This window comes from Cynocephalus volans, chromosome 5, assembly GCF_027409185.1.
Source record: "Cynocephalus volans isolate mCynVol1 chromosome 5, mCynVol1.pri, whole genome shotgun sequence".
Taxonomy (NCBI): domain Eukaryota; kingdom Metazoa; phylum Chordata; class Mammalia; order Dermoptera; family Cynocephalidae; genus Cynocephalus; species Cynocephalus volans.
In genome coordinates, this window is record NC_084464.1 from 26,781,648 (window position 1) to 26,808,050 (window position 26,403).

General features: G+C 35.0%; 1 protein-coding gene across 1 annotated transcript in view; it reads right to left on the bottom strand.

The window, feature by feature from the left end:
* The window catches only part of RANBP9 (RAN binding protein 9), an 81,918-nt gene that overhangs the window by 52,868 nt on the left and 2,647 nt on the right, over positions 1-26,403 (bottom strand). Inside the window, exon 2 of the mRNA XM_063096978.1 lies at positions 15,714-15,825. Coding sequence (XP_062953048.1) covers positions 15,714-15,825 — 112 coding nt within the window. The remainder of the gene's footprint in view (positions 1-15,713; positions 15,826-26,403) is intronic.

Consider the following 26,403-nt stretch of genomic DNA (forward strand, 5'->3'; position numbering starts at 1 on the left):
CCAACTTATGATGGTTCAACTTATGATTTTTTAACTTTATGATGGGTTTATCAGGGTATTAAGTGCATTTTTGACTTAAGATATTTTTGACTTAAAATGGGTTTATCGGGATGTAACCTCATCTTAAGCTGAGGAGCATCCATAGAACTAAAGAGACATCCACAGAACTCTAGGATACACATACATCTCAAGTGAACATAGAAGATTATATTGGATATTCTCCAGAATATGTTAGGCCATAAAACCTCAATAAATTTAAAAGGATTGAAAGCATGTGCAAAGTATATTCTCCAACCGCAAGGTAATTAAACTAGAAATCAATAACAGAAGGAAATTTGGAAAGTACATAAATATGTGGAACCTAAACAACACACTCTTAAGAAAACCAATAAGACAAAGAAGAAATCACAAAGGAAATCAGAAAATAGTTAGAAATGAATGACAATGAAAATACAGTACTTCAAAATTTATGGGGTGCAGCTAAAGTAATAGTACTTAGAGGGAAACTTACAGCTGCAAATGCTATATTAAAAATGATCTCTAATCAATAAGCCAATTTCCTACCTTGAGAAACTAAAAAAGTAAAAATAAACTAAACCCAAAGCAGGTAGCAGAAAAGAAATTAAAGATTAGAGCAGAAATAAGTGAAACAGAAACTAGAAAAACAACAGAATCAGAAATTCAAAAGTAGGTTCTACTAAGCAAGAAAAAGAAGAGAGAAGATTCAAATTACTAAAAACCAGAAATTAAAGAAGGAAAATCACTACCAAACTATAAAGGATTCAAGGGGAAAAAAGATAAGAAAATACTATGACCAACACATTACATAACTTACTTAAAATGGACAAATTCCTAAAAAGACACAAATCACTGAAACTGACAACACAAGAAAACTACAGACAAATATCCTTTATGAATATAGACACAAAAATCCTCAACAAATTACTAGCAAATCAAATCTAGTAACACATACAAAAAAAGATTACATATCATAACCAAACGGGGTTTATTCCAGAAATACATGGTTGGTTTAGCAAACAAAAACCAACCAATGTAACACATCTTATTAAGTGAATAAAGGATAAAATCTACATGATCGTCTCAAGAAACACCAAAAAAGATTCTGACAAAATCCATCACCCTTTCGATAAAAAACAAACTTCCTCAACTTCATAAAGAACATCTATGAAAAATCCATAGCTATCATCATATTAGTGGTAAAAGACTGAATGCTTTCCCCTTAAGATCAGGAACAAGACAAGGATGTTCTTTCTCACCACTTCTTTTCAATGTAGTACTGGATGTTCTACCCTTAGCAATATGGCATGAAAAAGATATAAAAGCCATCAAGCAAGAAGTAAACTTCTTCTAGTCACAGATGACATTATCTTCTATACAGTAAATCCTAAAACATCCCCATCAAAAAAGTATTAAAATTAAAACAGGTTCAACAAGACTGCAGGATACAAGAGCAATATGCAAAGATCAGTTGTATTTCTACACACTGGTAATGAATAATTTGAAAATACATTTAAGAAAACAATTTACAACAGAATAAAAAAGAATACTTAGGAATAAATGTAACAAAAGAAGTGCAAGACAAACACCAAAAACTACAAACCGTTGTTGAAAGACATTAAAGAACACCTAAATAAATGGAAACATTCCCATGCTCATGGATTAAAAAACTTAATATTATTAAAAAACTTAATATTGTTAAAACGGCAATACTCTCAAATTAATCTAGAGATTCAACATAATCCCTACCAAATTCTAACTTACTTCTCTGCAGAAATTGACAAACTGATCATAAAATTCACATGGAAATGCAAGGGGCCCAGAAGAGGCAAAATAATCTTGCAAAGTAAGAACAAAGTTGGAAGACTCACACCTCACAATTTTAAAACTTGAGCATTTTATGTATGTGATTTAAAACAAGCGTTTATGAATTTTAGAAATAAAGAAATTATACTAAATGTTAGCTGCACAGTAATCTTTCACCTCAGGGAAATAAGGGCCATCTATCAAATTCCTTCCCTGATGTTTAATTTAAAAACTTCAAATTCTGAATAGTTTCTTCATGTATAGAAGTTACTCAAGCTGCAAGAGGGATATTTTTTGTCTTACATGACTTAAATGATACTTAATACCTTGTAAAATAAAATGTTTTAGAAGTGCCAAATGACATCATGAATATAATGAAATAAGACTCTTAAGAGCAGCAAAACTTAATTACTGCAGCAAGATACATTGGTGTATTTACATCTATTTATTTCTATAAAGAAACTCAGGAAACTCAGGAAACTTGTTTATAACTCACAAGTTATCCATCTTAAACATTTAAAAAAACATATGAACATACGCCCATTTTTTTTCTTTCAACTATTAAAAGTGATATATACCCAACTGGTGATTCACATAGTAGTGCTATAAAATTAAACCAAAAACATTTCATCAACAATTGCAGATGCTCCTGCGAAAATATTTCAATCAGCTTTTTAAAAGATGCATATTTCAGGGGTTAAAAAAAAAGGCAATCACTAACTAAAAGCTATGAGAACTTATAAAAAAGCAAAAAGAAAGAAAGCAATTGTTAGACAGCTAAGGTTCTGAAAGATTACCAAAAATATGACAGAGTAAACAGAAATTTACTTGGCCACCGTACTGATCATATATTTTACTTTCTGTATTTTATGATGTTTGACATCTTAAAAAGCTTGCTGGCCAGGGAGAGACTAGACTGTCCCTCCCAAGGCTAGACCTTTCTTAGAGATGGCAGAGGGCTCACAGGTGCACATCTTTCATATACAAACCAACCAATCCTGAGCCTACAGCCCAATCCACCCCTCCTTATCCAATTCTCACACACCCAGCCAATAAACACCCTGCCCTAAATCATCCCAGTGCCAGGTACTGGGCAATTAGAGACCACCTAGCTCAAAACCTGCTGGAATTACTCAAAGTAGCTACCCCTTAACTGTTTACTATGTCCTGCCTTGCCTTTCCTTCGAAACCCCAATAAAGGCTCTGGCCTAGACCTTCCCCTCACTCCTGCCTCTGCCTAAAACCTGGTTCTTCTCCTGTGGCCCTGCCTGAAATGCAATGACCCTCTCTGGGATCTGTGACTATAATAAATTTCTTCCTTCCAAGTCTCATTCTCATCTCCTCTTGTGGTCACAGTGACTTTACCATACCACATCCAACACTTACGTCCTTAGAACAGACACTAAATATACGAAAGAAATTCAAGTACACCCATGTTTAATAGTTGAATAACAACCAGATGATTATCTAAGCCAAAAGAATAAAGGTAAGAAACTTCCAACCAAAGTAACAGAAAATAGAAATCCTTTTCTTCAATATTACTATTCAAACCCAGAGCATTTTGCTTTCTTGTCTGCGATAAAAAAATTTTCTTCTAATTCTATGGTGACAGTAAAAGAGCTACCTGTCTCTATATATAGCACCTCCCCTATCCCATTTCTCCTAAATCATAAAAAAACACACACAAAACCCCCCAAATTACTTCTTGCCTCTGCAAAGTCCACAACAATATACATCAACCTCTCATCTGCATCTTTCTCTCCTTATTTCTCAAGAGCTATATAAATACAAAATACCTTAAATTAAGGCCTGGCTATGTTTATTAAGATGGCTTTCTAGTACCTATTCATTTATCTTGCCTTTTAAGTAATAATTAAGACAGTAAAACTTTCAAATGCAGAATACTAGTATGAGAGTTCCTCTAACAATTATTTGTCAAAGAATTTCATCTGCAGTTAATTACAATAACAACTACAACCACCACAAAACAACAACAAAAAACATAACTTGGTTTCCTGACTTGTTAAAGTATCCTGTTAGGCTCCACTATAGTTTTAAACGTAAGGTAAGGAAAGTAATTTATCACATTATGTGTACAAAACAACACATTCTACTTTTCGCCTCCCAGGCAGTAAATTATTTCTGATTCTAATAATGTGATATTTTTGGTTAATAAAATTTATTTATATTGTAATCTATATTTAAAATCATCTTGTTTTTCGGCATGTCCCTATAAAATAAATAATGAAATGTAGGAATTCCAAATCACGCAAGTAAGTTCATAAGAAACTGCTACATATCTCAATTTTATAAACATTACAGGTACTAATCATACCAAGTGAGTTATATCTATAAAACTAGAGACTGGGGTACATCTTATTGCTTGGTTTTTCAACAATAATATCTCTCTTTACGAGTGTTGCAATTTAAATTTACACTGGTTGTTCAAGACCTCCATAGGACATCTCCAATTTTTAATATACATCAGTGGAAAATTTAGTGCTTTTATTTGTATCATATAAGAATTAGAAAAAAAATATATTTTAAAAATGAAGACAACTAAATGGAACACAAGCGTGAACAGACCCCACAGGAAAAGAAGAAACAGAATGCAGGAAAAATTTTAAATAAATAAGGTAAGAAAAAGGTTTTTGTGAACAAATAACAGAAGAAGTTAGTCAAAGAACATCCAACATACCTCCAAAAACAAACCCATGTAATAGTACAAGGCAAATACTGAAAATATCATATAAGAAAACTCTTCTGAAATAAAAGTAGACTTGAACCTATTATTTAAGACTGTACCTAAAGGTAAACACCAAGACATATTCAAGCACTGATTCTTCAAAAAAGATAAAAAAATCTTTCGGGCACCCAAGCAAAAGACAAAGTTTCTTGTAAGGGGGGGAAAATGGCTTAAGATTTTGAAAATAATACTTCATATCCAAGTGTCCACAGAGCTTGCAAAAAAATGTGAGCCAGGGATTTTATATCCAATCAAACCTTCAAATATAATGGGAATAATGGTCACAAACAAATAGTTTGAACCAGAAAGGACTTAAGGAATATTGTGCCCATGAACTCTTCCTGAGCTTTCTAGTAGAAGAATGAGCTTCAGACAACTAAAAAATCCTAAAAGAAGCTTTGGGTAAGGTCTGGTGATGAGTATGGAACATATTTAATTTAGAACTAACACTAAATAACGAGGATGAAGATAACAGAGTAGTATATACAAATGTTCTGTGCTCTTCCAATATAGATACAAAACAACAAAATGGAGAAGAAAAGAAATGACCTATTGATACATACTTCCTGGATGAATCTCAAATAAATCATGCTGGGGTGGGGGAGGCATACTGGAAAAGTTATATTTATACAACATTTTGGTTTCAAAAGGCAAAATTATATAGACAGAAAACAGATTAGTGGTTATCAGTAATTAAGGGTGGGAGGAGGGGTTGAAATGGAGGGGACCATAGGTATTAGTATAGAGGTAACTCTCTAAATCTAAAAATATACCAACCCTCCAAAAAAAAAAGCAAAGAAAATAGACCACATCATTTAAAAAAAAAATTCAAGAAGCAATAAATGTAAGTTTCCTCTCACTCCTGTCCTCATCTAACCACTTCCGCTACCTAGAAGCAACTAGTGTCACCAGTTACTTGTGATATCTGTTCAGAGTTTTCTATGGCATATTTGCTTACATTTTCAAAAGGAAATAAAGGAAGGATAAGCCAAGAACTAATAAAAATGGTTACCCGTGGGGGAAGAGGACAAGGATGAAATGAACCTTCTGTGAAGCACCTGATTATATAGTTTTAATTTGGGAACGATGTAAATGTTTTACATAATTAAAGGAAACAAATAAAAAGCAATCACTAAAAATGGAAGATAAAAATTTAAGTGAAACTAACAATATATCAAGTTGGTGGGAGAAACAATAGGAAAGAATTACTGCAAGTGACTTTAAAACACAGTATTCTGAATATCCATCCCTAATGGGATATATTCTAAAGACCAAAACAAAAAGGAACAGCAAAGAAATCATACAGTATTCAATACTCTTGTTAATAATATCGGTATTTTAATTTAGAAATGTATAAATATATTCTAGGATAAAGCAAACAGTTGTGTTAACATTATTAGAAACATTTTCAGAGTAAGAATAAAGACGTGTAAAATTAGAGAATTTAAGTAATTTGGAAACTCTGCAACTTACTTTGAAATGCATTAAAAAATAAAATGAGTTTATAGACAGATTTGTAATAAAGCAAATTCAGCAAAACCTTAACCCTAAAATGTAGGTGATGGTCATATGGGTATTTCAGTGTATTGGCTGTCCTGTATCTTTGGAGAGGAAAACTGCTTCAGATCCTGTACTAACTAAATTGCATAGACAGAAACACTGGGATGAAGCTCGACTCTTAACCAGCCTGTTCTTCCATCCAGCAACAATTACTACTCTGCAATCATTTTAAAACATTTCAACTACTCCTCCAGAAAAACTGGGTCTACCCAAACTGCCAAATCTTCCACAAGAAGTCAAAAGGTCTAGGACCAACAGATCATTTCTCCTTATTTTGGAATGTTTAATTTCGCTAAGTGATTCCAGCAATAAGCAAACAGCAAGCACTCAATGTATTTGAGATAAATATAAACAGACTAGTTATAAACTGCTTTCCTGGTTCTGAAAAACTGAAATATGATTTCAAGTAATACGAGAATACTTCAAAAAGTTTGTAGAAAAATGGGATGAAAACAGAAATCTTTCCATGAATTTTTTGAAGACCCTTCATATATTCACAAAGCTACACGCAACCTTAAAGTCATATTGAAAGATTATGGGTGTCTTCAAGACATTATTAAAGTGGGACTTTCTCTCTGAATTTTTAATTAAACTCATATGAGAGTGAAAGTATAAGTAGTGGTACACCTGAGAATAATATATTTTAAAAATTTCTCTTATATGATTCAAATACATCTTAAACCAATTTTTTTTTTTCTTAGACTAATGTTGAAATACAGTTTGAATAGAGGGGGAAAAAAAGACTAAGAGAATATACCCCAAAATGTCAACTGTAGTTAGTCTCGGTGGTAGGATTGTAAATGCTTTCAAAAATATCTATGCTTTTTTCTATGTCACAGGATTCATTTGTTTGATTTCCCCTTTTGCATTAAGAATGCATTACCTTGTAACTGGAAAAAGTTTTCTTTTAAAAAAAAACCTACCTATATATGTTGGGTATAAAATAACTGATGGAGTAAGGGGTAAGGGTGATTTGGGACTGCAATGAAGATAGCTAACTCAAGAATAAATTTGAGAAATGCACAGTTATATAGCTCTAGGTCCCTGTCCCTTTCCCCACACTGCCTTTGTAGCTTGTTAACTTATTTTCCTCTCCACTAAAAACGCAACTCCTGCTATCCTTGGTGGTTTCAAATTGTAGGTAAGGATGTTACCAAAATCTAAGATTCACACTTCATTCATTCCATAAATGCCGAATACCTACACTCTGTACTATGCATAGCATTACGGGTATACAAAAGAAAAGACATCATCCCTACCTACCTCCACTCAGTTAACATATCTATCCAGCACTTATTTTGTGCTTGGCATTGCTCTACTCACTGTGAATTCAGCAGTGAACCAGACAGACAAAAAATCCTTTCTCCTAAAGCTTTGCTTCTCTACTTAATATGTCTTTCATTACTATGTCCTAAACACCTGGCATCTTTAGAAACTCCACCTCAGAAATCCCTCCACATCTCTTAAACTTCATTAAGAACAGCAACATATAAATCTCTCAATTTTGTCTAAATAGCTCCTTGCTGGTTTCATTTCTTCCTTACCCAGCCTGAACTAAAAACGGCCCATTTAAATACTCCCTCACTAGTAACTTCAACTACTATGATTGTTCTTGCTATTTACCTCACTTGTAAATTCCTATTCTGCACCAATCATACAATTCAACTCTCCCCCCAGCAAAGCTGAATACATAGAGAAGAATGGCATTATGTATGTAAACTGCTGTCACAATAAATTCATGGTTTTAAATCTCATGGTTCCTCAACACTTTTACTTCTCTGATCAGTGAATATTTACTAAATAACTATTTGTGGGACAACATAGATGAAACTGTGAAAAACAGAAATCTGTACTCTCCTAGAGCTGACACTCTTATGAGGTAGACAGATCTTAAATAGATAACTACTATGATTTAATGCTATGAAGCGAAAGTACAAGATGAAAATAAGTATCAGAGGAGCCTAGCCTAGTTTGGAGGTGGAAAAGTTGTCAAGACAGGCTTCCAAAAGTAGTAACCCTTTAAATTCCAATCAATTCCCTATCACATGCCACATTCCTAATTTATACTTAAGTCCCCATACCCCACCTTTCAGCAAAGGACTCGCCTCAGTGGCCTCCTCAGTCTTCCCTTAGACTCACTGGTGATTCCCTTTCCTCTGTTTATACATATGACAAGGTCTCTTCCACCAAATGTAAATTTAAATAATCTTACTAAAGAGTATCATGAGCCTTAAAAATGTGCATGCCCGTTCTTTTGATTCAATAATTCTACTTTGAGAAATCTTTCCTAAAGAAATAAAGACAGATTTCATGCAAAAAGAGTTATTTAGTAATAAAGAGTTAGAAACCACCTATATAACAACAGGAAAATAGCTATGGATGTGCCTTAATATATTTATGACAGACTATGCTACAGCCGAAAACAAAAAACAAAACAAATATTCAGAGCTTTTAATTTCATAGGAAATGCTTACAACTATGTAAGAAATTAAGTACATATAAAGAAATCAGTAATAAACACTGGATGTAAAAAACTGTAAGAAAAGTATAATTGTGCTTCAAATATACATAAAAAATATATGTAACTGTAAGAAAACAAGTAAAAGCATTAACAGCAATTAATTATACTCACACAAGATTATAGTTTTCTTCCTCACATTTTTCTGTACTTTTCTAATTTTCAAGTTGGCAGTGTATTATTTTTCTAAATAGATCATGAACTGTTGTTTCCCACAAAAGCAACACAGCTACTTAGGCTACTGGCATGTCATCTCCATTCCTTATCTCTAATTCTCTGACACACTGCACCTGCTTCCATCCCAACTTTAAAGAAACTGCTATCACAAGGACTAACAACCACCCAAATGACAAACCAGTAGACACTTAGCAGTCCTCCTCTGGATTGACTTCCCTGGCTTTCAACACACCATACTCTCAAGGATCTGCCTTCTAAACCCCCTGACCATTCTTTTTCAGAATCTTAGGCAGGATTCCCTCTTTGATATATCCTTTAAATATGGTATTTCAGGTGTCCACCTTAGACCCTCTTCTTTTTTTACACTACATACTCAGATGATCCTATCAATCCCCATGGCTTCAACAACTTACATTCTGATGACTCCAAACTTCACTTTCGGCTCTGTTCTCTCTCCTAAATCCCATTTATTTTTAGTCAAAACCTTACTATTAATCATGCCAAACTGGATGTCAAAAGCAGTCCAACACTGTTGCCATCATGTTCAACTTTAAACACCCACTTCCATACAGTGTTTTTTTGTTTAGTCACATCACCATCTAGTCAATCATCTATTCAAGCCAAACACCTGGGAGTCACCCTTAACTCTTTCTCTCTCAACAGCTATCCCTGCTTCTCCCACTCCCTAACCAAGTTTTGCAGGGTATAACAGCCTAAATAGTTAACAAATCTGTCTGCTTTCCTCACTAACCCCACTACACAGATTAAACCCTCAATTTGTTATTACAATACCCTAACTGGTCTTCCTGATATCAGTCTCACATCTATTTTCAATATTATCCTCAGAGTTACCTATCTAAAATGCAAATCCAACCATATCATTCCTTTGCTTTTAAAACCAGTACCTGAAAGATAAAAGGTAATCCATCAGTATGAGAAGTCCCTCATGACCACCACCAGACACATTCCTCTCACAAAAAATGATGTTGTGCTCCAGGCAGCAGCAGTAGCAACAGCTCAAGGACACGAGTTTGCTGTGCACCGGGTACTCTTCATAGGTGCTTTAAATGAATTACTTAATTTATTCCTATGAGGTCAGCACTATTACTTCCCTTTTACAGATGAGACTGAAAGAGTTTGTCGAAAAGTACAAAATCACAGAATTAGTAAGTGGCAGAGCCAAGATTTAAACCTCCACTATATTTCTCAACAAAAGTAACTAATCACCTTCTAAAACAGCTATTCATCTTTAAAACCTCTGCTCATACACTATCTCAGGAAAGACACCCAAGAAACAAATTTAACAGGGGTAAATGAGTGACTGAAGGATAGGGAGGTTAGACAGACTTTATTCCTCTTCTATAATCGTAGGAAAGCTTTCTCTGAAGCCTCTCCTCGTCACCACCCCATCTTCCTCCACTCTACTTTTCTAGTTTGTTCATATGTCTATTATTGTATATCTCATACTAGATTTAACTATTTATTCACATGTTCATTTCCCTTCTTACATGCATACTTCTGGAGGGTAGGAACCCTGTCTCAGCCATGTCTACAGCCCTGTCTCCATCATTGTCCATCCTAGGTTCTTAACACAGTATCTGGCATATAATAGGTACTCAACAAATTAAAACTCCTCCTCCTTTATTTTTTTTTAAATCTATCATAATCTATCTATAGGCAGTAGTCTCATAACCTAAGTCCTGCCTCTGGCCCCTACTCTCTCAAGCAGTCTTGCATGCTGCCATCCACACTGCACCCTCCCCACTCAGTACTGTCTTTCTAAAACAGATAGCATATCACCTCCCTACTCAACAAGACTGAAGGCCGCCTACTACCTATAGAGTGTTCCACCCCAGAACTATCATCAAGGCTCTCTAACATCTGATTCCATTCTTACTTCTGTAAACTCTTCATTATAATCCCCCCCCGAGTCCCCAACAATACAACCAACCACCTCAGTAATTCAGGAGATAAATTACCTCTGCCAAAGGCCATACAGTTCCACTCTTCCAGTGAGACTATTCCAGCCATTTATTACAGTCTGGAATATTCTTCCCCAACAAAGCCTCTCAAATTCTTACTCATTTTATAAAGCCTATCAAATACTACTTACTTTATAAATCTGTTTCCTTGAAACAGAATTAATTACTCTCTCCTCAGTTCTCCCACATATGGTTTCATTCTTCAAGTACTTGGTATATTATGTCTTAATCTAGAGTTATTTGTATATGTCTGCTCCCTGCCCTCCCCTGCTATATCTTCTAAATATTAAATTTGATATTCCTTGAGGGCAGGAACCACAATCAGTTCAATGAGTGTATTTGATGAGTTTCTGCTGAATGTCAGGTCCTCTATTAGCAACTATAAATGAGAGAGAAGAGATGAATAAAATAACTTCTTTCTTATACTCACTCAGCTGCTGACCATGCAATACAGCATAGGTGTTCAACATATATTTGTTAATAAATGTATTGCTTACTCTTTGTTCACATTTTCCATCTGTGCTTCCATTTGCTGCTTACAGCTAATTGAATCTAGAAGGGAAGAGCTTACTGTTTTAAAAAGCCTTTTAAAGCTAGATGAAAAGAAAGGAATTTCTTTTCCACTCCCAAGAAATAATCTAGAAAGTCGGAAAGCACAGAAGGAACATTCTGAAAGAGTACACTTGATTATCAGCAGAAGAATTTGGTAATAGAACAGAGGGACTGGATTACTTGCCACTTCTTCCTGAATCACTGTCAAAGAATGGCATCAATATTTTGTTTGAAAAGCTAAGAATACCACTCATAATAAATTATAATTCTAAAAACTTTCAGATAAAAAATTTATTATCTCTTACATTTAGAATTAACCATATCTCCACTGCCTCTATTAGTATGCATAATTTAAAACTTGAATGAAATTCCTGAACTGAAAGTACATTCATAAGATAGACATTTTTAGAAATTCATCTCAACAGTCAATGATCACTAACAAGAACAGAGTAAATGTATACCCCTTAAATATGAATCCTATGAAAAACTCATGCAGATAAGGTTATTTAATTCTTTGTTATAAAATGCATTAGAAATTTATTTTTTAATTAATCACAAAATTTAGACAGACTATCTCATCCTAATAAATTAAGCTTATTTTGCTAAAATAAAGTTCAGATTAAAAGTCATGTTCAGATTAAATAAAAATCCAAGACAGAAAATGAAATATATTCTTTCTTTCACTCATTAAAAGGAACTTCCTTCATGCCTTACTTTTTAGTCAATAAAGAAATACAAGTAATCATCACAGTCATATTCCTCATTATTAAGGCAGACCTAGAAATAATGCATATCACAGGATAAATTAAGCCTTTTCGAGCATATAATACATTAACACCAGCTCCTTCTGTTTTCTTCCACTCTGCTGAAAGATGCAATTCATGTCCAACTCTTGCCATTTCGTGCGAAAACTTGTTGCCAATGACAACTTCTCTATAAAGCTGAAATGTTGGATCCAAATACTTATTTACCTGTTCTAATGTTGGATAGACACACTGTTTAAAAGAAAATTCAATTTTTAATTATTTTAAATTAAGTATAATAAACTCTCAGATGGGCATACATTATTACAAACAAAAGGTGAATAACAGCTGCTCTCTCTGGTCCATTCTTTACAAAAATGTTGGGATTTCAGGAAAGAATTTTTATGTCATTTGATATAGTTCAATACATCTCCCGAAAAACATTACTTGGCCAAAACTTGCAATATGAGTTGCTTTTTTTCATGAATGAATTGTTCTTCCCTTCCAAAAGCATTAGGTTGGGCCTAGAATTTTGTGCAACAAGTTTACCAGAGAGATAAATGAAATCTACCCAAAGAAATACAATACTTTCCTCCAAGAATATAAAGGAGATAGGTACTGCTTCTCATACATTCACTTTTATTCATTCATTTGAATGCTAGCTACAATTGAGTATTGGAATTACAGAAATGTAAAGTAGTCCCCTACTCTTGAGTCTGTAGGGCTATATACCACTAAGCAGACAAAACAGTGTAGTCTGCCCAAAATGTAAAGGAGGCATGGAAAAGACACAGACCTACTTTGGGGAGGAGAATGTGGCACAAAAAAGGTACCCATAAACTAGGACTTAAGGACTGATTAATTAGCTAGGCAAATGTGGAAAGAGGCAAGAGAAGTGAATATAAGGAAGAAGGAAAGGTTATGCATAGAAAACTAGAAATATTTGCCAGCATGTGCAAAGAACTACAAATAGTACCTGAGGGGTGAAAGGTAGGTAGGAATTAGGGATTGTTCAACATCATTAGTCATTAAAGAAATGTAAATTAAAACCATAAGAAATCACTAGACACCTCCTATAATGTCTTAAAATTAAAACAATAAAATAAAAAACTGACAATACCAAATGCTATCTAGGAGGCAGAGCAACAGGAACTCTCATACACTGCTGGTGGAAATGCAAACTAGGACAGCCACACTGCAAAACAATTTGGCAGTTTCTTATAATGTTAAAAATGCACTTAACTATGATCCAGCAATCCCACTCCTAGATATTTACCCTAGTGAAATGAAAACACGTTTACACAAAAACCTATTCATAAATGTTTAAAGTGGCTATATTTGTAACAGCCAAAAACTGGAAACAACTGAGATGTCCTTCAAGTGGGGAGTGGATCAGCAAACTGGTTCACTTACACAATCGGCAATAAAAAGGACTGTGCTACCAACATATGCCAATGACAGGGATGAATCTTCAGTGTGTTGTGCTAAGTGAAAGACGCCAGACTTAAAAGGCCACATACTATATAATTCCATTTATATGCCATTCTAGAAATGGCAAAAGTATAGAGACAAAAAACAAATCAGTGGTTGCCAGGGGCTGGAGATGGGAAAGGGTTGACTACAAATAAGTATGGAGGAATTTGGGGGAGTGATAAAACTGTTCTATATTATTGATTGTGATGGTGGTTACATGACTGTACACATTTGTCAAAAATCACAGAATTGTACACTAAAAATGACAAATTTTACTACACGTAAAATATACCTAACTTAAAAAATAATAGGAGAACAAAACAGATGAAGGATCCTGGCTACACGGAAATGAAACTGAAAAATTACACAGGACCTAGTAACATTATGAAGGACGCTGCTAAGAAGTATTAGGTTTTATCCTCAAAGCAACAAATGTTCCAAATGATCTCACGCAAAGTACAGACACAATTCAGTTCTATATTAGAAAGAATACTGACAACAATTATAGACTGAAGTAAGAAGAAAACAGGGAACAACTGGGAAACCAATTAACCAACCACCTCAGTAATTCCGGAGATAAATTAATTACCAAGAACCGACTAAACAAGAAGCACTAAAGATGGACAGAGAAAGTTAAAGGTAGGAAATTCTCAAGTTTCTAGCAACAGTAAAACCACTTTTAAGAAAACCGATTTTGAGAAAAAGATTTTAAACAAGCTAAATTTAAATGCTTGTGGCACATTCAAATGTAAACATCTGGTTAGATATATTGGTCTGGAGCCCAAAGGAATAGCTTGAGATGCAGCATTAGATTTGATACTCATCGAGGTATTTTGTAACCATAAAAATATAAGGTCAAGATCATGCAAAGATAAAATAAGTAGAGTAAAAGGTAAAGAGAATCCTGTGAATAATCCTGAGCAAAACCAGTATTAGCAAGTTGATGACATAACCAGAAGTACAAAAAGAACAGGCTTACTGAGAACGCAGCTGTAAAGTTAGAAATGGTTATAACCATGTGCCTATTTCAATCTGGGGTCTCTCTCAACCACTTTATCCTTAGCATCTATGATCTTATTTTTAGCTTGATCATCCTGGGAAAACAGAGGCAGTTAAATGAAAAGTTGTCACTGAATTCCAAGATTTCACTTTCTACTTTTCATACTGTTGACATTGAGAACATTCAACAAATAAAGTAAGAGGAATAATCTAATGAACACATTTCTTTTTCCAATTAATAATAGAAGGACCACTAAGAGATGTTACATGATTAACTTTAAATATGGGTCAAATTACTCACATAGCCCAACAGTTTTATCTTGGTAGCTGAACAAATGACTCAATGGCTGCTTTAAGGGATCTCTGATGCCACAATGAAGTTATCAGGAAATACTGGTGGATAGATCCAATGATTCTAGATAATTAGTTCTTAACTATATGCACCAAAAATTCCTGTGGCACTTTCTCAAAATGCCTATCTTGCCCAAAGCTCTACTTCTAAATCTGATTTAGGAACTTTCAGTGTAAGGTCCAAACTACTATACTTTTAATAGTCCCGTAACTGGTTCTGATGTGCACATACACACAACACACCAATCCCAAACTGAAAAGCAATGATATAAAAAGTGGTTCTAGGATCTACTGTTGAGTTCTCATTTGGAAGCTTCTAAACCACATTCTAACCCCTGGGAATCTCCTACAGTCAAGAGCATACAAACATACACTTCTGAATCAAAATCTAAATTCTAAGCCCTAACTCCTGTAACATACCTGTGAATCACCTACCGGCTTTGGTTAACTAGCTTTGAGAGGATTTAACTTAGTAGAATTCAGAAAAAAGCAGTGTAAGAAAAGTCATAGAAAATGAGTCATTGTCCCTCTATTGTTTAATTCCAATTCACCATTTTAATAATAAACCTACGAAGAAAAATGAGTTACTATAACCAACTCAAGCTTTATCTTCAACTACTAGTTAAGCAGAACCAGATCCAATCTGCTATACTAAGATAATCATATTCCACTTTTATGATTATCAAAATTTCCAAGATTACAATTTTCTAATTACATCATTATTAATAAAAAAAATAATAATTATCCCCAAATAGCAAATGATTATTCTCACCAAAATTTACACTTACCCATCTCTTCCCTTACTGACAATTTTGACTTCAAAATAATAAATCCCACAGGCTGCTGGTATTGGATGCGTGGCACGAACTGATGCTGCATCTTTTGGGGTTTTGCCATGACCTGTATATGAAATAGGAAGGAAAAAAATCAAATGAGACATTCAAATGAAAATCTTAAACAATTCAAGAATAAATAAGGATTTTGGAATGACATATAATTTCTGTTCCCGTTAGTTCAAATAACTAAAGACTTAATGAAACATTTATCATCACAATTAATCCAATATGCAAAATAGCCTGCTAGCCACTGAACTCTTCACACTATTACTAGAGTTTTACTAAGATTTTAGAATCTGAATACATTGAATCTAGCAGCCTTTTATGCAAATTAAATAGGGTAGACCATATTTTTAAGGGGGAAAAAGGCTATATTTGAAGAACATGAGAAAATGATTTTAATTCTATGAGACCTAATTTGCATATCATTTATAAAATTTCTATACACTCTATTGCCAAATGGCCTGCTTTTTAAACTAGAAGCATCTGAATCACAGTGTATTTTTAAGCGAAATTTTATACAATTAGATTGAACTGGCAAAACAACTTCAAGAATTTACAATTTTGTTCTTTGATACTTTCTTATCATTAATTCTGTACAAAGGCTGATTCATAAAATTTCTTTGGTCAGCAAATCTTTAGTTGTATTTTTGGTTTCTTTTTTTTTTTTTTCTTTTTTAAGAAAGGAAATAACACCATGCCACTGCTGACATTTTAAGAAGTCTGTTAGATAATGGCTTTTAAACTTCTTAAACTAGCTATTCTTCAATTCTAATCCCAGAGAATTTTCCTTCATTCACAATCACTACCCTTACCCCTCGCCCAAGACACAAATTACCTAAAAAGCTAGCATGTGAACAAAATCAAGTAAGCAAGAGAAAACATGTCCATAAAATCACACAATAAAGACAGAAGTTGAAGTAGCATGTCAGAAAGCACTCAAAAAGTGTGAGACAAGTCTCCATAATCCCCAAAAAGACTACGAAAAACAATACTCTAAATCATTATTCAGGTGCTCTAGTTAGACATGCTTCACCCACTATAAATTTGTCATTAATCTTTCAGTCATACTATAACATTACCTTCATAGGCAGCAGAATTCCCCTTCTCAAATTTACCTAATTGTTTTAAAACTAAATACCTTCTTTGAAGTCAAAAATTATATCTTAAGATATACAATAACCATCACACACGAATGAGATCATATCTTCCCTTCCTATACACTTTACCAAATTACCAACTCATACCCTACCCTATCATTAAACAGTTAAGTTTACACTTTCAATGCAAATTAGTACATGCTCACATGGCCCCAAACACAGTGAATGAACTCAGCCACTCTTTTCCATCACCATGAAAACTTGGGCTATGGGCAGAAATAAGTTCTCAGCCTGGTGACCATTGGGAGTCAAGAAACATAGCTAGGAAGACAAAAATTGAAGCAGCAATATACAGATGCCCCAAAACTGCTTTAACATATGTAGGTAATAGACTGGTATTGAGCTAAGCGGCAGAAAAAAATAAACACACAAACCTGCACACTAGTCACTTTTTAATAAATAAACATTTAATAAATTATGGTTTCAGTAAAACACGTTTTTTCAGTAAAATACGTTCAAATAATTAAGTTACCTGGGAAAAGGTCATGCAAACTAATTACATATTTAAAAATCAGACAGTTACACATAAATCTAAAGAAAAGCCTGACTAAACAGAAACTAACTGAAGTCCTAAATCTAGGACTAGATTTTATTATTGTGTTTTGTTTTTTTTTTTGAAGGGGAGCGACCAAAACTCTTAGGGACAAGGTAATGTCTAGGTATACTTGATAATAAGTAATAGTTAACATATATTCAATACTATGTAAAAGGCACTATTCTAAGAGCATAATATTTATTAGCTCATTTAATATTCAAGACATTGCCATAAGGTAGTACTACTAACTGTCATTTCACAGTTGAGGAAACTAAAGGAAGATATAGAAACTCGCCCAAGGTCATACTGCTGAATGAGAATTCCAAACCAGGATTTGTGCTGGGATTTAAATTCAAGAAGCCTGATCCAGTGTGAGCTCTGAACCCACATGAAGGATTTAGTTACAATGAGCATTCTGGGATCACTTCACATTTATCACCATCCTCCATGCTTGCTACTTCTATGGTAAAAGAGAAAGAAAACTAGTATTTAAGCATAAACAGTCTCTCAAAGTGTTAGGAGCTTTAGTATGGATTTTTCTCATTCAACATTTATGAAACAGGAATTATTTAACCTTATTTTTAAAAATGAAGAATTTTACAAAGATTATACAAAACTTGCCCCAACTTGGTAGAATCATGTATGAATTAAAATCCCATACACTTTTCCATTATGCAAAAATAACTGGAGGACTACATAATCATAAATCTTCAAGTAGCCACTATATTTATTATGCTTTAGTACGACATTATAGAAAAAATCTGCAAATGTTAAATTAAAAGGATATTTCATTGTTAAATTAAAATTTAAAAGATATAGAGAAAATTTCAGATATAAGACTAAAAGGATTCATACTATTTCTTATGTGAGCCTAGTAATACCAGAAGCAAAGGGCCTATTTCTCACAATGCTCAACAACTGGAAGTTTATTATCTTAAACTCTGCGGTAACCAAAAAACCTCAAACTACCAAAGTTTAAACTTTTAAAACCACCAAGTCCTCAATATTAAGTGTTTTCTGTATGACTCCAGAAGAAAATATATGTACTGCTTCAAAACTCTAAAGCTAGCAAGGTTAGCTCTTTTAATTCAAACTATATGTTGACCGCGTTTAGCTGGAATGGAAAGAGTATGCATAAAGCCTACCCTACCCCACTCCCTCCACTCTTCACAAGCAGCAAGCCACTGCCTTTCTGGAAATATAAATCAGCCTTCCTTGCATCACCACCCCTCAATACAACTAAGTTTCCTTCTAAAGCCTCCCCTTTGGCCTAGGAAAAAGACACACTTTCTTGAAAATCTAGTTTGACCTCCATTTTTCACCTCCTTTCCACCCCAGCCACATTGGCCCTATTTCAGTTCTTCACATAGACTAGGTCCGAGTCTGTGCCCACGCTATTCCCTCTAAGCTCTACCCTTTCCTCCTAGCCTGGTTAGGTCCTACGCATCCTTTAGCTCTTAGGTCAAGCTTTACTTCCTCAAATATTCTTTCTCTAACCTCTCCAACTTGGTCTAACCTTTTTACATGCCCTCATTATCAACATCTTTCTCCTACACAACATTAACACAAAACATTTACTTGCGATTATTTTATTGTTCCTGCATTTTAATTCCTGGACCTCTTTATTCTACTGTCTTCCACTCTAACTTCAATTATTCCTTCCTGGAGCTACACTCTGGATTCTGACATCACCTATAACTAACTATTCCACCTCAGAAATTCTAAATTCTAATAAACTCTGTTCAGCTACAACCCATTTCTTGAATACAAATTAACTCCCATGCACTTGATAAAGATGGGAATGGTGCCAGCATAATAAACAAGTCATTTGGTTCATAACACAGCTTTCCCCAGTACATTAATGAATTAAAGAGAAAAACTTAGCAATATACAACTGCTAAAAAAAAGCTGGGATTCCTACAGAAGTGCATGCCTACAGCGCACAGTGCTTCAGGAACTGCTAAACTTGCCAGTACATTACTCCATCTGGGGAGAATTCAAGTGCCGTACAGATTAAAAGGTGCCAAGTTATTTCCTCTTTGTTTATATCAGCATGGATTCATGCATCTCATGCATATTTATCTCATACTTTGGGTTATAATTCACTACTACTCTATTTTGTTGCTCAAACTGTTCTAGCTTTGGCCACTGGAAGCTTTTTCATTTGGTGCCTCTGTCACTTTGACATACTCCCATTACGTGTTTTGTGTTTTTGTGCATTACTATCTGGCACTAAAACATGCTGGAGGCTCATCTTTTATATGTCCTGCCCCAGTCCTAGAATAAGCCATTTCTCCAAAAAGCCCTGCTTGCTTTTATTGGAAAATGGTATAGAACCCAAGATTTGGGTACTAGGTATGCTCACTGTGACTTGGATTGATTGATTCTAGGCTGTCTCATTGACAAGGACAAAGAAATATATGCGTGTATACTACTCCATGTATAAACATATATCTATATTTTTCTGTGTAATCTCTATGTAATATTTCTCTATGTGTATATATTACGCTAAGCATGATATCCTACTGATGTCTCCAACTCTAATTTATTACCACATGGGTCATTCTAACCTCCTCCCTTTGCTTATCTGTAAATTTCATTCCAACAGTGAGAAACCTGGCTGCTGCCATCCCCATATCCATGTATTTAATTGTTCAATTCCAGTACACATGTATGGCAGTATCAGAATTGCTAACACATATCACCATGGGATACAACTTTATCAAATAGAATTCAGTGCTTACATACAGTCATGTGTCACTTAATGACGGGGTTACATTCTAAGAAATGTGTCTTCAGGTGATTTTGTCAGTCTGCAAACATCAGAATGTACTTACACAAATCCAGATGGTATAGCCTGCTACACAGCTATGTATGGTGTAGCCTCTTGCTCCCAGCCAGCATCATCACAAACACAGAAGTAGTGCATTGCGCTGCAACATTATTAGGCAATAGGAATTTTCAGCTCCGTTATCTTACAGGACCACTGTTGTATATGCAGTCAGTCGTTACACAGAGCATGACTGGTGTCTTGCCATTAGTTTCAGACTCCACTGATTTCCAAAGTTACTTAGGTCAGCACCTCCCCCCATCCCGCCCCCCCCCTGCCCCCGAGGTTGTTTCATGCATCTGTAATTCATTTAGATTGTTTTGTCACATTCTGCATTCTATCCTAGGCTTTCCCCCATCTCTAAATGATTTAAAATATTAAGGTTCACTCTTTGTGCTGTAAAGTCCTATAGGTTTGACAAATACATAGTATAACACATCCACAATTATAGTACCATAGAGAATACATTTACCAATCTAAAAAACCCCTGTGCTTTGTCTATTCGACCCTCTCCTTCTTCCAGGCCCCTGACAACCACTCATCTTTTTATCATTTCTATAGCTGTACCTTTTCCAGAATGTCATATAACTGAAATCACACAGTAGATAGCCTTCTTAGAATGACTTCCTTCATGTAGCAATACACATTTAGGATCCATACGTCTTTGCATGGCTTGATAGCTCATTTCCTTTTATCACCGAATAATATTCCATTGTATGAATGTACCACAGTTTATCCATTCACCTACTGAAAGACATCTTGGTTGCTTCCAGTTTTTAGCAATTATGAATAAAGTTACTAAACATTCAGGTGCATGTTTCTGTGTGAGCATAAGTGTTCATAGCAATTGGGTAAATACCTAGGAGCACAACTGCTGGGTGGTATAGTAAGAGTATGTTTAGCTTTGTTAGAAAATGCCAAGGTCTTCCAAAGTGGCTATACCATTTTAGGTTCCAACGCGCAATGAATGAAGATTCCTGTTGCTCTGCATCCTCACCAGCAATTGGCATTGTTAAGACGTTTTGAATTGTAGTAGTCAAAATTTTAAAAAATTTTCCTCTTTGTTTAAATTAAAAAATAAAAATAAAAATTGGTGAAAAAGGCTAAACCCTGAATCAGATTTTTAATTTTGATTAAATAGCCATCAAGCACTTACATCTTGGAGAAGAAAGCCTAAGACCTAGAATCTAAGGCTGTGATACTGGGCACAAATGCCAGTGGAAATTTAATGGGGCTTGTATTTTATTAGGATTGTAATTTTTGTAGTGCTCTGGTTAATGGTTACAAAGTTCCATAGGTTTTAAGTTGCTGCCCCAGCCTTATTTTTCCCAAAAGTCCTGTTACTTTTAGGACACAGTTTTGTGAAAAACCAGAGGTTTTTCCAGAAATGCATTCATGTCATTATAGCAGCAATGTCCATACCTTCCTCTAGGACACACACTACTATTCTCTCCTCTTTCTGACTTCACTTCTACACTTCCTCTTCAACATCATGGAAACTCCAATTCCCTGAACCATTTCTTGTGTTTATTTCTTCCTTTTTCCTCTTCCAGGCTAGGCTACATGGTAATCACTTAAGAGCTCTCAAATACCCTTGATTTCCTTCATATCCTTATCCTTCCATCACACCTAATTGCTAAAACCACCATCTTTCATCAATACCATAACCCACCTTCCCTACTCCTACACTGGACAGTTGACTTCTGCTGAACGAAGTCCAACAATCTTGCAAATAACAACAGCTATGAACTAATAACATCAACTGGACTCTCCCAGTGCTGTCAACAATGTCTTCTGAAATCTTCAGGCAGCTTCTTCCCCATTCCTCTCAACAGCTAGTCCACATTTTCATCATTCGCTTTAAGCTTTAAGGCCATTAGATACAGTCATATTCAACTCTACACTCTCCTATTACAAAGTAGTCTATGTTCATACCAGTCTTTACCTCTTCAACCATTATCAGAGGAACAGTATGTACTCTCCTCTCTAAGGATAACTATCTTGTGCTTTGGAACCATTTTCCTCCCCCCAAACCCATGCTCTATCAGCATCTCAAGCTTCTATTTTCAACCTCTTTCTCTTTACTCTCTCCTTCCCCTCAATTTGTAAGGGTGTAGTGTACCAAAAATGTATACACCTTTCACAAAATTCTATGCCTCTGTGCTATAAATCATTGTCACTAATGACTAGGGTTGGCATTGAGTATAATAAACTTTTTTTTAACTTTAAGATAATAAAAACCAGGTATTGCTAATATCTATTTGTTAAAATATATTAAATTTTGCATACATTTATTGGAACACCATACCCTGGACTAATATCATATTCTCATTTAATTTATGTCACTTCAGTTTTACCCACAGAGCCAACTTTAAGCAAAACTGAGTTAGAAACGATACAATGGTCTCTAACACAGCACTTTCCAAAGGAATTTTTAAAAATAATTTTGATTATGTGGCATTTCCATCTCATGCTAACATAAGAAGCTAACTCCCAGGTAAAATAAAACTCCACTGTCAGTCACTAAAAACTGGAAAAAAAAAAAAAAAATCCCGCCTTCACCTCCATCCTCCTCTAGGTATTGCCTAATGTCTTCCTTCATCTATATTTCTCAAGAATAATCTGTATTCACTATCCTCTCTATTTGATCCCTTCCGTTTACTCTTTGAACCCACAGAAATCTAATTTTTCCCCCAAAACTCATTCAAACCACTCTTCTTAGGGTCACAATGGCCTAATTTCCAAATCAAGTGGAAAACCACCTGTACCTATCCCACAAAACCTATCTGTTGCATCGAACGCTAAAGACCACTTCCTTATTTCCGATCCTCCCCTGCCAGCTTCTGTGACATCATACTCTCCTCACCCTCTTGGGCTCCCATCAGCCTTTCAATGTTGGTGTTGCTCAGAGTTCCATCTCTGCCCCACTGTTTTTCTCATTCTACATACTCTCTCTCATACACTGAGTTTAAACTACCACGTAGAGGGGACTCCTAAATCAGTCATGACCTAGATCTCTCTTTCAAGCTTCAGGTTAATTATGGCATCTGCCAACCGTTCCTAGGAAAAAACTGCCCACACACTGTCCCTACTGAAAGAAGTGGGGCCCAGTCTATCCTTATACCAGGAGGTTATTTCACATTTTATAATCACTCCCACACCCGCACAGCTGAGTCAACACAGGTTGGCGCCTGATCTGAAGGCCACCAATTCACACCACAGCATATAATAAAAAGCTGTACCCAACTAAGGACTATTGTAATGAGCTAGGTGAATCTGATAAGTCTCTCAGGAATCTGAAATAGGAAGGAAAGGATAAGCCAGTCAGTAGGGAAAAAGAGAAAAAAACAACCAGAAACTACTGACCGTAGCTGAGTCACTTTAACAGTAGAATAGAGTGAAAAGTCATGAATTGCATCAGTTGAGATCACACAGAGCCCCCCCAACTCCAAAAGACCTGTTCCCATTCTTCCTGTAAGGCTTGTTTGTTTGGCTTCTTCTGGTTTCCACCAAGTCAGATCACAGGGCTAAGATTCCCACGTTTACTTATCTCCAAATATATTGTAATACTCTACTGAATTCGCAATCATCATTTGATTCATGGTTCACTGCAAGAATCTAAAAGAAACGCAAATGCCATCCTTGATTTCTCCCTCCGTCATTATTATCCCTCTCAGTATTACCTTTAAATATCTCACAAACATGTCTGCTCTCCTCCGCCCCTACCACTGACCAAGTTAAGGTCCTTATTTCTAACGTGGTCTACTGCAACAGTCTTCTAAATGAGTATGCTATTTCCAGTCTTGTCCCCCTTGAATCTATCCTCCAGTCAGTGTGCAATCTGACAAAATGAAAATGTGAGCCAGGCACTTCCTATTTAAAATCCTTTGATGATTCTCCATCTTACAGAATAAGATGGAAGCTCAATAAAATATTCTATAAGGCTCCTGAACAATCTTTTCCCAGTTGCTCCTTGTCATACACTCTAAATTCCAACAACTGAAAACTGCTTATAGATCCAAACACATACAATAATTCTCTCTTCTATGCTTTTGCTTTTCCTTCTCTTCCCCCATGTCCTACTCATCTTTTAAGACTTGACCACTGGCCTCAACTCCTCCAGGAAGCTGTCCCTGACCCACCTCCTTCACCCATTCCAATGTCAGCTCAATTAGATGCTTCTCCTAGCTTCCACAGTATTCTATTTATGTATAACACCTCCCTTACTCTATTTTATGTCCTTTGAGTTCTTTGAATTCAAAGACAGTATCTTATTCACCTTTGAGTGCCCAGAACCTGGCACAATGTAAAAACATTCACTAAAAGACTGCTGAATAAAAGAAAGAATGAAGGAATAGTGAACAAGACATACATACAAATTGTCTAGCAGAATATCTGCCCTATAGCAATAAGTAAATCTGCTGCTCAATAAATTATTATTGTTGTCTACTTTTCTGTAAGTATGATTATTAGGTTCACTTGATTTTTGCAGTTACCAACTGGCATTTTTAAAGCCAATTTCCCAAAATTTTGGCAAAGGGATCCCCAGGAAAAGCTCAGTGTGGTTTTTAAATTCCTTGATTTTAAGAAACATTTTTATATCACCCTCGTAATTCTTAGCAGACATTTGTATCTGTAGGCAAGCAAATATTTGTTGAAATATTTGTTCAACCTTAAGAAGTACAAGAAATTAGATAAGCAATTATATTTAGGAAGTGTTGAAGGACCAGTGACTGGGGATATGGGGGGCGGGGAGTCAGACATACAAAAAGTTCAACCTATTTGGCCAGATGCTGTAAATAATGCTTCAATTAAAAAGTGCAATTCACAATTTCATCACTTCATATTATTCCCAACTTTAACTAATTTTGCATTTCTCCTAAGATGAACTAAATCAGTAAAATCAAGATGTTTGGATTTTTCCCAGACATCACTGTGTTCCAGTTACCTTTCTTACACCAGAAAAAGTACTTTTAATCTCAACTATTCTCCAAAAGGTTCTAAATGTGATCACAGGATTTTATCTATTTGAGACAATTAAGTCTCACACAAAGTGAAAAAGCAATAATATGGTATAGTGGAAAGAGCACTACATTTGGAGTCAGTGAAAATTAGTTTCCAATCCTGGCTTGCTTGTGATTGGGAAAATCTAACCTCCAGGTACTCCCACTTTCTCAAATCTAAAATGAGAATTCCATGACCTTGTCCAGATCCATTAGTATGTGTATCAAAACGCTCTGTAACGTATCCAAATGGTGGTAATAACTTGAACAAAATAACAATGCAATCTGTAATTGAAACATTTGAATCCATTGTCATATTCATTAAAATGCTTTAAAGTGGAATAAAGTTATTATAATTAAGTCTAAATTTGTCATATTTGTACTTATTCAGTACTGACAAGAATTTTTAAATAAGAGGGGGTTTTTCAATAGTTGGTATGTGACGGCTAAGCAAAAACCCTTTTTAAAAATTTTAATATATACTATACACACCCTGTTATTCCTCTGCAAACCAATCAACTTTTCAATCTGGCATTGTTTAACATTAATCCCTTCAAATCATTTAAGGAACACTACTACTTCCAAAAACAGTAATTCCAATTTAGAAGAATAACATCTCAAAAACAGAATTATGTTCAAAGCAAAAGAAACCAAGATACTTCTATTTCAAAGGTAAGAAAAATATTCGTTCTGGAAAATAATTACTATCAATCTTTTGAAATTCTATAATATGCAAAAATGTTATATGAACAGTAGTTTTTAATGTTAAAAACTACTATTTAATAGTTAATGTTAACAGTATCTCATAATGCTTAGGTAAAATCAATGCAGCAAAATGAGATAGGTTAAATAAAAAGTCAGTGTTATTTTGTGACTTCAAAGTTTATTATCCACTACCTATGACACTTCACCTTTGCTCCCTTCTTTTGCTACAGAGTTGTCCCATGTACTTGCCTCTCAGAAGTCACACAGAGAAACAACAATAGAAAAACACACCCACATACACTAAAATAACAAGACAAGAGAAAGAGGTGAGGGGAGGGAGACTGAGAAAAGTGGGGAGGGAGAGACAAAAGAGGAGACAGAAGAGAGGGAGAGAAAAGAAAAAGGAGGA